This window comes from Salmo trutta, chromosome 2 (assembly GCF_901001165.1).
Source record: "Salmo trutta chromosome 2, fSalTru1.1, whole genome shotgun sequence".
Taxonomy (NCBI): Eukaryota; Metazoa; Chordata; class Actinopteri; order Salmoniformes; family Salmonidae; genus Salmo; species Salmo trutta.
Window position 1 is genome coordinate 43,269,770 of NC_042958.1, and position 13,630 is coordinate 43,283,399.

The 13,630-nt window shown below is 47.7% G+C and overlaps 2 protein-coding genes across 2 annotated transcripts in view; both read left to right on the forward strand.

Moving 5' to 3' along the window:
* sptlc3 (serine palmitoyltransferase, long chain base subunit 3) overlaps positions 1 to 12,532 on the forward strand; it is a 50,028-nt gene extending 37,496 nt beyond the window's left edge. Inside the window, exons 8-10 of the mRNA XM_029714711.1 lie at positions 4,435 to 4,570; positions 7,802 to 7,931; positions 10,176 to 12,532. Of these exons, the coding sequence (XP_029570571.1) occupies positions 4,435 to 4,570; positions 7,802 to 7,931; positions 10,176 to 10,298 (389 nt within the window). The 3' untranslated portion in view covers positions 10,299 to 12,532. The remainder of the gene's footprint in view (positions 1 to 4,434; positions 4,571 to 7,801; positions 7,932 to 10,175) is intronic.
* On the forward strand, positions 10,571 to 12,532 carry LOC115163104 (uncharacterized). The gene is made up of 3 exons (XM_029714722.1): positions 10,571 to 10,594; positions 11,167 to 11,488; positions 11,557 to 12,532. The coding sequence occupies exons 1-3, from the start codon at positions 10,571 to 10,573 to the stop codon at positions 12,318 to 12,320; spliced, it is 1,110 nt and encodes a 369-aa protein (XP_029570582.1). The 3' UTR covers positions 12,321 to 12,532.
* Positions 12,533 to 13,630: the final 1,098 nt, after the last annotated feature.

The following is a 13,630-nucleotide window of genomic DNA, read 5'->3' on the forward strand; positions in this document are numbered from 1 at the left end:
GATTCACTGGTGACTAACCCTCTGTCCTCTGACCCTGGAGGCTCTGAGAGGTAGGAGGAGGGATGCTTGGTGTCTGACGTAGCCTAGGAAAACAGCTGTTTGTTGGGAAGGAAATAAGCTCTGACCTGCCTGTCAGTTGTGTACTCTTCCAACGCACCAGGGAATGGTGAAGTCAGACATCTCCACACTAAAGGTTAAAGTTTACACAGCTTTGGGGTGAAAGGACAAATTATGAATACAAATACTGGAAGGATATGCAAAATATGTCTATATCTCTCTTGCTCTGATTTAGAAGGGTTGGGTTAAATGCGGAAGACACATTTCAGTTGAATGCATTCAGTTGTTGAACTGAATAGTTAGTTGTATCCCTCTCTCTCGCTCTCTCTCATTCTCTGTGGTTTTCAGTATGTCTTAAACAACAAGCCATAGAGGAAGATGGACAGTCATGCACTTCCATGAAACCGTCACTTGCTGGTCAACATTATGTCCAGAATTTGTCTTACTTTATCAGGAGGGAGCAGTTCACAAAACAGGGCTTGTGTTTTCGGCAGGTTATTAAGTGTCTTCTGTTCTATCGTTGCTTTGAAAACAATGCCAATCAGCTCTGAGGTAAACACCCTACTGGTTGGTCCTAGAGTTGCCTGGCTGGCTCTTACCTGGCTCTCCCTTAGCTTCTGGCTCCCCAAACCTTCACATCATTAGTTCTCCCAGCGGGGTTGGACTGCTGCTATAGATTTAGTCTGTGATCATAAGTATTTGAAAGAGATGTGATATCTTTAAGCTCTGTTTGTGTTTCACCTGTGGCTCAGCACCAGAGAGGCACATCCAGGGTCCATCACTGTTTTCTAGGAAATGCATTGTATCCTATTGGCCAGGGAGCTCTGTTGTGTGTGCCAAATAGCACCCTATTCCCTACATGTCCCTATAGGTCCTGGTCAAAAGTAGTGCACTAAGTAGGGAATGGTGGTCCATAGGGTCCTGGTCAAAAGTAGTGCCCTATATAGGGAATAGGGTGCCATATGTGATGTGTCTCTGGTCTTGGCAAGGTGTAAGTGTGTAGTACACCAGGCCCTCCCTTCATCAGATGGACTAAGCAGAACCAACTGGCTGCAGAAGCAGGATACAGAGAGCTGGAGAGGAGGTTGTGTAGAAGCATTGATATGCTGTACAGTAATCATGTACTGAAGGAGAAAGTCCTTGATGGATGGCAGGAGGTTGGTAGGAACCAGATGGCTGGACAGAGAGAGAGAAATGGGGCGAGGGGAGGGAGAGAGAGAGAGAGAGCTAGAGAGATGTGGACATTAGGGAGAGAGAGCAGCAGGGCTCTTCAGTAATCACCGGCTATGAAGGCTGGAAGTCCAGGCGGAGGGGTAGGCCTGAGGAACAGATGGGTGGATACTCCAGGAGAGTTCCCACTACACCGAAATATCACTACACTACACTATCACTACACTATCACTACACTACACTATCACTACACTACACTATCACTACACTAAACTATCACTACACTAAACTATCACTACACTAAACTATCACTACACTAAACTATCACTACACTAAACTATCACTACACTTTAACTATCACTACACTACACTAAACTATCACTACACTAAACTATCACTAAACTATCACTACACTAAACTATCACTACACTAAACCATCACTACACTAAACTATCACTACACTATCACTAAACTATCACTACACTAAACCATCACTACACTAAACTATCACTACACTAAACTATCACTATCACCACACTAAACTATCACCACACTAAACTATCACTATCACTAAACTATCACTATCACTAAACTATCACTACACTAAACTATCACTATCACTACACTAAACTATCACTATCACCACACTAAACTATCACTATCACTAAACTATCACTATCACTAAACTATCACTACACTAAACTATCACTACACTGAACTATCACTACACTAAACTATCACTATCACCACACTAAACTATCACTATCACTAAACTATCACTAAACTATTACGATCACTAAACTATTACGATCACTAAACTATCACGATCACTAAACTATCACTATCACTACACTAAACTATCACTACACTAAACTATCACTACACTACAGTGGATATTCCTGGAAGGTTCTCATAACTCCGAACGAATGGCCATTCCTGGTGGGTCAGCATTCCTGGCTGTGGTCTGTGGCTGAGGAATGGAGGCTTTAGAGGTTCTATCTGCCAACACTGTGACCACCTCCCCCCTCTCTCCATCTCTCCATCCCTGTTTCATGTTAACTGGCCAGATGGTATGGTGGAGCACATTAAAGTGTCCAGTTTAAACCTGACTAAAACAATGTAGAAGAGACAGTGTTTTAATGTATTCTGCGGCTCCAGTGCTATGAAGTATTATTCCCCCATTATGGTTCCGTACACCACAGTGGCTCATCTTCTGGGGGTGGCAGTTAGCCTAAAGGTTAGGGAGGTAGAACTGCTACCAAAGCGTTGCCGGTTTGAATCCCAAGGCTGACAGGGAAAAGTTGGGATTCTAGGTATCATACAAATCAACACGTAACTGATCCAGGGTTGCGGCACTGTGATTTATTCTGGATGCTAGATAACAAATGAATGAATAAATACACCTTATGTTTTTCTCCTGACTCTGGGCCAGGGTTGAACCCCTCACCACTAGCCCTAACCCCATACTAACTATTTCCAGGGTTGGACCCCTCACCACTAGCCCTAACCCCATACTAACTCTCTCCAGGGTTGAACCCCTCAACACTAGCCCTAACCCCATACTAACTCTGTCCAGGGTTGAACCCCTCACAACTAGCCCTAACCCCATACTAACTATGTCCAGGCTTGAACCCCTCACAACTAGCCCTAACCCCATACTAACCATGTCCAGGGTTGAACCCCTCACAACTAGCCCTAACCCCATACTAACTATGTCCAGGGTTGAACCCCTCACAACTAGCCCTAACCCCATACTAACTATGTCCAGGGTTGAACCCCTCACCACTAGCCCTAACCCCATACTAACTATGTCCAGGGTTGAACCCCTCACAACTAGCCCTAACCCCATACTAACTATGTCCAGGGTTGAACCCCTCACAACTAGCCCTAACCCCATACTAACTATGTCCAACTTGAACCCCTCACCACTAGCCCTAACCCCATACTATGTCCAGGGTTGAACCCCTCACAACTAGCCCTAACCCCATACTAACTATGTCCAGGGTTGAACCCCTCACCACTAGCCCTAACCCCATACTAACTATGTCCAGGGTTGGACCCCTCACCACTAGCCCTAACCCCATACTAACTATGTCCAGGGTTGAACCCCTCACCACTAGCCCTAACCCCATACTAACTATGTCCAGGGTTGGACCCCTCACCACTAGCCCTAACCCCATACTAACCATGTCCAGGGTTGGACCCCTCACCACTAGCCCTAACCCCATACTAACCATGTCCAGGGTTGAACCCCTCACCACTAGCCCTAACCCCATACTAACTATGTCCAGGGTTGAACCCCTCACAACTAGCCCTAACCCCATACTAACTATGTCCAGGGTTGAACCCCTCACAACTAGCCCTAACCCCATACTAACTATGTCCAGGGTTGGACCCATCACCACTAGCCCTAACCCCATACTAACTATGTCCAGGGTTGGACCCCTCACAACTAGCCCTAACCCCATACTAACTATGTCCAGGGTTGAACCCCTCACCACTAGCCCTAACCCCATACTAACTCTCTCCAGGGTTGGACCCCTCACCACTAGCCCTAACCCCATACTAACTCTCTCCAGGGTTGAACCCCTCACAACTAGCCCTAACCCCATACTAACTATGTCCATGGTTGGACCCCTCACCACTAGCCCTAACCCCATACTAACTCTCTCCAGGGTTGAACCCCTCACAACTAGCCCTAACCCCATACTAACTATGTCCAGGGTTTGACCCCTCACCACTAGCCCTAACCCCATACTAACTCTCTCCAGGGTTGGACCCCTCACAACTAGCCCTAACCCCATACTAACTATGTCCAGGGTTGAACCCCTCACCACTAGCCCTAACCCCATACTAACTATGTCCAGGGTTGGACCCCTCACCACTAGCCCTAACCCCATACTAACTATGTCCAGGGTTGAACCCCTCACCACTAGCCCTAACCCCATACTAACTATGTCCAGGGTTGGACCCCTCACCACTAGCCCTAACCCCATACTAACTATGTCCAGGGTTGGACCCATCACAACTGGCCCTAACCCCATACTAACTATGTCCAGGGTTGGACCCATCACAACTGGCCCTAACCCCATACTAACTATGTCCAGGGTTGGACCCATCACAACTGGCCCTAACCCCATACTAACTATGTCCAGGGTTGGACCCATCACAACTGGCCCTAACCCCATATTATCTCTGTCTCTGTAGGTCAAGCCAGGGTGCACCAGCTAGCAGAGAACACACGTTACTTCAGGTCTCGCCTTCAGGAGATGGGCTTCATCATCTATGGTAACGATGATTCTCCCGTGGTCCCGATACTGCTCTACATGCCAGGAAAAGTTGTGTAAGTTACTTTCATTTGCTCGGTTTATTTTACAGGGATAATGCACTGATTTATAACCCTTCTCTTCTACATGCTGGGAAAGTGATGTATGTATCAAAAAAGTACCTTTTCATGCATTTCTATGTTTTATTGTGAAGGAATGAAAGGAGAGATTAGAACGTGGTCCTTTTTGTAGCTCAGTTGGTTGAACGTGGTGCTTGTAACGCCAAGGTAGTGGGTTCGATTCCCGGGACCAGACGTAGGTAAACATTTATGCACGCATGGGTGTAAATCGCTTTGAATTAAAGTGTCTGCTAAATGGCAGATATTTGATTAGGAATATAACCCTTGCCACTGGGGGGGTGTATGTAGTCTGTGGTCTGACCTACCACTACCATCAGACCGAGACACGACAACCCTGACAAGACCACTTTCAACTAATCACCTGGCACATAAAATAACTCAAGGTGGAATCTGCTTTCACTTTTTGTGTGTCTATCTTATGTTGCCTTTCTGTGGACATATACAGTACAGTATAACTGCATATATGGTAGAATTGTATTGTTACTGTCTGTCCAGAGGCTACATCAGTGTCTGAATGTATTTACAACAGCTCAGCTATTGCCCATGATCTTTTGCACACTGTTTCAATTGATCGATTCACTTTGACTAATTGTGATACAACTATTATATCTTGTTTTTGGAAAGCAGGTGGTCATTTTACTAGTGGTCAGTCCAGCAGCAAAAAGGTCAATATTGAGTGTCTTTTCAAGATGACTTTGAACAGCAGCCATGTTTAATGTGTCCAGATGCTCAGTGAATCAGTCAGTGACCATATAAAATGTAGCAGGCGAGGATCGTATTCACACAGTACAGACACTTTCAGATGCATCTAAAGATAACAGCTTTCTGGCAGGATAACAATGAACCCGGGTGAGCAGCTGGAAGACCTTTAATACTGGGCTTCCTTCCTACTATGATGGCTTCACCGGTCGGCTGCTGTCCTGGACCCTGGTGGAAAACTAGGTTCATGTCTTCACTATTCCACTCAGCGGAAATCTATTCCACTCAGCGGAAATCTATTCCACTCAGCGGAAATCTATTCCACTCAGCGGAAATCTATTCCACTCAGTGGACATCTATTCCACTCAGTGGACATCTATTCCACTCAGTGGACATCTATTCCACTCAGTGGCACCAAGGACAAATAACAGAAAATTTGCTGACCAAATGTTGCCATGTGGTTTGTTCATGTGAACCAGTAGTAAACAAGGTCATATGTTCAGGGTCATAGTGTATGTTCAGGGTCATAGTGTATGTTCAGGGTCATAGTGTATGTTCAGGGTCATAGTGTATGTTCAGGGTCATAGTGTATGTTCAGGGTCATAGTGTATGTTCAGGGTCATAGTGTATGTTCAGGGTCATAGTGTATGTTCAGGGTGATACTGTATGTTCAGGGTCGTAGTGTATGTTCAGGGTCGTAGTGTATGTTCGGGGTCGTAGTGTATGTTCGGGGTCGTAGTGTATGTTCAGGGTCATAGTGTATGTTCAGGGTCATAGTGTATGTTCAGGGTCATAGTGTATGTTCAGGGTGATACTTTATGTTCGGGGTCGTAGTGTATGTTCGGGGTCGTAGTGTATGTTCGGGGTCGTAGTGTATGTTCGGGGTCGTAGTGTATGTTCAGGGTCATAGTGTATGTTCAGGGTGATACTGTATGTTCGGGGTCGTAGTGTATGTTCGGGGTCGTAGTGTATGTTCGGGGTCGTAGTGTATGTTCAGGGTCATAGTGTATGTTCAGGGTGATACTTTATGTTCGGGGTCGTAGTGTATGTTCGGGGTCGTAGTGTATGTTCGGGGTCGTAGTGTATGTTCAGGGTCATAGTGTATGTTCAGGGTGATACTGTATGTTCAGGGTCGTAGTGTATGTTCGGGGTCGTAGTGTATGTTCGGGGTCGTAGTGTATGTTCAGGGTCGTAGTGTATGTTCAGGGTCGTAGTGTATGTTCAGGGTCGTAGTGTATGTTCAGGGTCGTAGTGTATGTTCAGGGTTGTACTGTATGTTCAGGGTCATAGTGTATGTTCAGGGTCATAGTGTAAGGTGGTTTTGTTTAACACATTCAGTTGTGTATTTCATGTTGGTCTAGGCAGGTTACTGAACAGGCCTTTATGACAGCTGGGGATGTAAAAGGGACTGTAAATACAAAGATTGATACATTGGTACGTTCATTCATCCCTGCGCCGTGTCTTTCACAATGCCATGCTGTGACTGTGTTCTGCTGCCGCAGGGCTTTCTCTCATGCCATGCTGTGACTGTGTTCTGCTGCCGCAGGGCTTTCTCTCGTGCCATGCTGTGACTGTGTTCTGCTGCCGCAGGGCTTTCTCTCGTGCCATGCTGTGACTGTGTTCTGCTGCCGCAGGGCTTTCTCTCGTGCCATGCTGTCACTGTGTTCTGCTGCCGCAGGGCTTTCTCTCGTGCCATGCTGTGACTGTGTTCTGCTGCCGCAGGGCTTTCTCTCGTGCCATGCTGTGACTGTGTTCTGCTGCCGCAGTGCTTTCTCTCGTGCCATGCTGTGACTGCGTTCTGCTGCCGCAGGGCTTTCTCTCGTGCCATGCTGTCACTGTGTTCTGCTGCCGCAGGGCTTTCTCTCGTGCCATGCTGTGACCGTGTTCTGCTGCCTCAGGGCTTTCTCTCGTGCCATGCTGTGACTGTGTTCTGCTGCCGCAGGGCTTTCTCTCGTGCCATGTTGTGACTGTGTTCTGCTGCCGCAGGGCTTTCTCTCGTGCCATGATGTGACTGCGTTCTGCTGCCGCAGGGCTTTCTCTCGTGCCTTGCTGTGACTGTGTTCTGCTGCCGCAGGGCTTTCTCTCGTGCCATGCTGTGACTGTGTTCTGCTGCCGCAGGGCATTCTCTCGTGCCATGCCGTGAGTTTGTTCTGCTGCCGCAGGCCTTCTCTCGTGCCATGCCGTGACTGTGTTCTGCTGCCGCAGGGCTTTCTCTCGTGCCATGTTGTGACTGTGTTCTGCTGCCGCAGGGCTTTCTCTCGTGCCTTGCTGTGACTGTGTTCTGCTGCCGCAGGGCTTTCTCTCGTGCCTTGCTGTGACTGTGTTCTGCTGCCGCAGGGCTTTCTCTCGTGCTATGCTGTGACTGTGTTCTGCTGTCGCAGGGCTTTCTCTCGTGCCATGCTGTGACTGTGTTCTGCTGCCGCAGGGCTTTCTTTCATGCCATGCTGTGACTGTGTTCTGCTGTCGCAGGGCTTTCTCTCGTGCCATGCTGAAGAGGAAGATAGGAGTGGTGGTTGTAGGGTTCCCAGCCACGCCCATCACCGAGGCACGGGCACGCTTCTGTCTGTCTGCTGCACACACCAAGGCCATGCTTGACCAGGTAAGCGCACACACACACACACACACACACACACACACACACACACACACACATACACATACATACAGACATACATCTCTCTCTCTCCCTCTCTCTCAATTAAATTCTCTCTCTCAATTCATTTAAATTTCTCTGTCTCACTCTCTCTCTCAATTAGTTTCTATTTCTCCCTCCCTCTCTCCCTCAATGAATTTCAATTTCTCTTTCTCCCTCTCTCTTTCTCTCCCTCTCTCTCTCTTTCAATTCATTTCAATATCTCTCTCTACCGCTCTCCCTCTCTTCCTCTCTCCCTCTCTCCCCCTCTCCCTCTCTCCCTCCCCCTCTCCCTCTCTCCCCCTCTCCCTCTCTCTCTCCCTCTCTCTCTCAATTAATTTAAATTTCTCTCCCTCTCTCGCTCACTCAATTCATTTCAATTTCTCTCTCTCTCCCACTCTCTCCCCTCTCCTTCCCTCTCTCCCCCTCTCCCCCCCTCTCTCTCAATTAGTTTCAATTTCTCTCTCCCTCTCTCTCCCCCTCTCTCCTCTCAATTAATTTATATTTCTCTCTCTCCCTCTCCCTCTCTCCCCCTCTGCCACTCTCTCTCCCTCTCTCTCTCTCAATTCATTTACATTTCTCTCTCTCTACCGCTCTCCCTTCCTCCCTCTCTCTTTCCGCCTCTCTCTCAATCAAATTCAATTTCTCTCTCCCTCTCTCTCTCTCTCTCTCTCAATTAATTTCAATTTCTCTCTCTCTTCCCCTCTCCTTCCCTCTCTCTCTCCCTCTCTCCCCCTCTCTCTCTCTCAATTAGTTTCAATTTCTCTCTCTTCCTCTCTCAATTCATTTAAATTTCTCTCTGTCTACCGCTCTCCCTCCCTCTCTCTCTCCCTCTTTCTCTCCCTCCCTCTCTCTCAATTAATTTCAATTTCTCTCTCCCTCTCTCCCCCTCTCCCTCTCTCTCTCTCTCTCTCTCTCAATTAATTTCAATTTCTCTCTCCCTCTCTCTCAATTCATTTCAATTTCTCTCTCTCTACCGCTCTCCCTCCCTCCCTCTCTCTCTCCCTCTTTCTCTCCCTCCCTCTCTCTCAATTAATTTCAATTTCTCTCTCCCTCTCTCCCCACTCTCCCTCTCCCCCCTCTCCCTCTCTCTCTCTCGCCCCTCTCTCCCTCCCTCTCGCTCCCCCTCTCCCTCTCCCTCTCTCTCTCCTCCCTCTCCCTCTCTCCCTCTCTCTCCCACTCTCCCTCCCTCACTCTCTTCCCCTCTCCTTCCCTCTCTCTCTCCCTTTCTCCCCCCCCTCTCTCTCTCTCTCAATTAGTTTCAATTTCTCTCTCTTCCTCTCCCTCCTTCTTTCTCAATTCATTTCAATTTCTCTCTGTCCGCTCTCTCCGCTCTCCCCCCTCTCCCTCTCTCTCTCCCCCCTCTCCCTCTCCTCCCCCCTCTCCCTCTCTCTCTCTCCCACTCTCCCTCTCTCTCCCACTCTCCCTCCCTCTCTCTCTTCCCCTCTCCTTTCCTCTCTCTCTCCCTCTCCCCATCTCTCTCTCTCTCAATTAGTTTCAATTTCTCTCTCTTCCTCTCCCTCCTTCTCTCTCAATTCATTTCAATTGCTCTCTGTCTACCGCTCTCCCCCCCCTCCCTCTCTCTCTCCCTCTCCCCCTCTCTCTCTCTCTCAATTAGTTTCAATTTCTCTCTCTTCCTCTCCCTCCTTCTCTCTCAATTCATTTCAATTTCTCTCTGTCCGCTCTCTCCGCTCTCCCCCCTCTCCCTCTCTCTCTCCCCCCTCTCCCTCCTCTCTCTCTCTCTCTCTCTCCCACTCTCCCTCTCTCTCCCACTCTCCCCTCTCTCTCCCACTCTCCCTCCCTCTCTCCTTTCCTCTCTCTCTCCCTCTCTTCCCATCTCTCTCTCTCTCTCTCAATTAGTTTCAATTTCTCTCTCTTCCTCTCCCTCTCTCAATTCATTTCAATTTCTCTCTGTCTACCGCTCTCCCTCTCTCTCTCCCCCTCTCCCTCTCCCCCTCTCTCTCTCAATTAGTTTCAATGTCTCTCTCTTCCTCTCCCTCCTTCTCTCTCAATTCATTTCAATTTCTCTCTGTCCGCTCTCTCCGCTCTCCCCCCTCTCCCTCTCTCTCCCCCTCTCCCTCTCTCTCTCTCTCTCTCCCACTCTCCCTCTCTCTCCCTCCCTCTCTCTCTTCCCCTCTCCTCTCCCTCTCTTTCCCCCTCTCCCTCTCTCTCTCCCCCCCCCCTCTAACAGTATATTTTCCTCCTCCCCAGGTGTTGTTTGATCTGAACGAGTTAGGAGATGATTTGTGTCTGAAGTTCTCCCGGAGGAAATATTCTCCTCGTCCACAACAACACAACAACAACGACAACACAGACTTTGAGCTGGACAGTTAGCCAATAGACTGATAGGATAACCCCTGACCTCTGACCTCCCACCTGTGACCTCTGACCTCCCACCTCTGCACTGAGAGACTGTAACGGTGGTTCCACGCTGACAGGGAATGGCCATACGTCCCAATAATTTCTCCTTTATCCCAAAGTTGTGCACTTGTGCTCTCCTCCCCACACACATGTTAAAAACATTGGATTGGTGTAAGCATGGGTTAGACAGTGTCTAGTACCATGTGTCTTGTACCAGATCATAATGGGAAGTGAACAGGTCGTACATGGTTCGATTTTGGGAACAGCAGGTGGGCCTCTGCCTTCCCTGCCAGTCCAATACACAGAGAGAGTGGGGTCTCACCTCTACCAGTCCAATACACAGAGAGAGTGGGGTCTCATCTCTACCAGTCCAATACACAGAGAGAGTGGGGTCTCACCTCTACCAGTCCACTACACAGAGAGAGTGGGGTCTCACCTCTACCAGTCCAATACACAGAGAGAGTGGGGTCTCACCTCTACCAGTGCAATACACAGAGAGAGTGGGGTCTCATCTCTACCAGTCCACTACACAGAGAGAGTGGGGTCTCATCTCTACCAGTCCAATACACAGAGAGAGTGGGGTCTCACCTCTACCAGTCCAATACACAGAGAGAGTGGGGTCTCACCTCTACCAGTCCAATACACAGAGAGAGTGGGGTCTCATCTCTACCAGTCCAATACACAGAGAGAGTGGGGTCTCATCTCTACCAGTCCAATACACAGAGAGAGTGGGGTCTCATCTCTACCAGTCCAATACACCGAGAGATTGGGGTCTCATCTCTACCAGTCCAATACACCGAGAGAGTGGGGTCTCATCTCTACCAGTCCAATACATTGAGAGAGTGGGTCTCATCTCTACCAGTCCAATACACAGAGAGAGTGGGGTCTCATCTCTACCAGTCCAATACACAGAGAGGGTGGGGTCTCATCTCTACCAGTCCACTACACAGAGAGAGTGGGGTCTCATCTCTACCAGTCCAATACACAGAGAGAGTGGGGTCTCATCTCTACCAGTCCAATACACAGAGAGAGTGGGGTCTCATCTCTACCAGTCCAATACACAGAGAGAGTGGTGTCTCATCTCTACCAGTCCAATACACAGAGAGAGTGGGGTGTCATCTCTACCAGTCCAATACACAGAGAGAGTGGGGTCTCATCTCTACCAGTCCAATACACAGAGTGGGGTCTCATCTCCACCAGTCCAATACACAGAGTGGGGTCTCATCTCCACCAGTCCAATACACAGAGAGAGTGGGGTCTCATCTCTACCAGTCCAATACACAGAGAGAGTGGGGTCTCATCTCCACCAGTCCAATACACAGAGAGAGTGGGGTCTCATCTCTACCAGTCCAATACACAGAGAGAGTGGGTCTCATCTCTACCAGTCCAATACACAGAGAGAGTGGGTCTCATCTCCACCAGTCCAATACACAGAGAGAGTGGGTCTCATCTCCACCAGTCCAATACACAGAGAGAGTGGGGTCTCATCTCTACCAGTCCAATACACAGAGAGAGTGGGGTCTCATCTCTACCAGTCCAATACACCGAGAGATTGGGGTCTCATCTCCACCAGTCCAATACACAGAGAGAGTGGGTCTCATCTCTACCAGTCCAATACACAGAGAGAGTGGGTCTCATCTCCACCAGTCCAATACACAGAGAGAGTGGGTCTCATCTCCACCAGTCCAATACACAGAGAGAGTGGGGTCTCATCTCTACCAGTCCAATACACCGAGAGATTGGGGTCTCATCTCCACCAGTCCAATACACAGAGAGAGTGGGGTCTCATCTCCACCAGTCCAATACACAGAGAGAGTGGGGTCTCATCTCCACCAGTCCAATACACAGAGAGAGTGGGGTCTCATCTCCACCAGTCCAATACACAGAGAGAGTGGGGTCTCATCTCCACCTTATACAACCAAAAGGAATGTCCAGTGCCCAAAGTGCTGCTGCTCTGTTCTGTATATAATAGTGTGTGTTTATATTAGAATGTAAATTAACAGATCATATAATTCGGATCGTTATACAAGGCAACCAATCGTTCCAGGCTGCCTTTGTAAATAAGAATGTGTTCTTAATTGACTGGCCTGATTTTTAAATAAATGTCAAATTAATGAATTGATTTGAAATGTATGAAAGCCAGAGGCAGAGAAAGATGTCTGTCTCTTGGTATTTTATGATGTTTATTAAATGTTGCTTTGTTACCGTAACTCTTGGTTCTTCACCGAGATGGTTGCAGTGGCTCTTGTCATTTTACACCTAAAGACATCATGCATTTCCCCCCCCCAGCATGTTTTCCATGTGCTTCTGAACTCTTATTGATGATAATGTTGTGTTATGACGTGATAATAACATACTATCGGCTGAATCTGATGCTGAAGAAAACTACCTTTCTCATCAAAGAAACTGTTTTAGTTCCAGAATGTTCCATTAAAAGTCATGTTGTCTACGGCAAACCAGAATAATACAATAACAGTTCATGTAGAAATGACCAATCTGACACGCAATGAAATCTCAACAGATCTTTGCATAGAAATGAACTAGATGTCTTGGCTTCTCGTTCTGTGGCGAGGCTTTAGATGTAGTTTTTAACAGCTTAATTGTACGGTTTAAAGAAGTGCTAGCCTTTTCTCCCTATCTGAGTGAGTAGTGTGAAGGCAGGTACTGTAAGTATTCATGGTATGCATCATCTGAGCCAACAGTAACCAAACCTAGCAACTAGCACAATAGAGATCAACCTTGTCCCAAATGGCACCCTATTCCCTATTTAGTGCACTACTTTTGGCCAAACCCCACAGAGTGTAGGGAGTCATTTGGAACGCTACCCCGGGATTCTGTTGGTATGGGGTAATGACCGTTTGATTAACACACACACACACAGGCAGGAAGGAATTTACACAGATGATAAATACTTCACAATGTGTCATATTCAGTCTAGTCTGCACTTGTTTTGCTGTACCCCAACGGCATGATGAAATATTTGTGTATTTTCCATCACATAAACAACACAGTGATCACCTTTTACAAGGCTGACTGGAGAAATACTAAGAAAGGGCTGTTAGCATTGATGAAAGTGTAAGTCGTTTTGGGGTCCATTTTGCATATTCAAAATGATGCTACAATGTTTGTCACACGTCTAAGCATTATGTTCTGGTTATGAAAGAGCTGTCCTCACTAAACCCTTATAGGACTCTGGTTATGAAAGAGCTGTCCTCACTAAACCCTTATAGGACTCTGGTTATGAAAGAGCTGTCCTCACTAAACCCTTATAGGACTCTGGTTATGAAAGAGCTGTCCTCACTAAA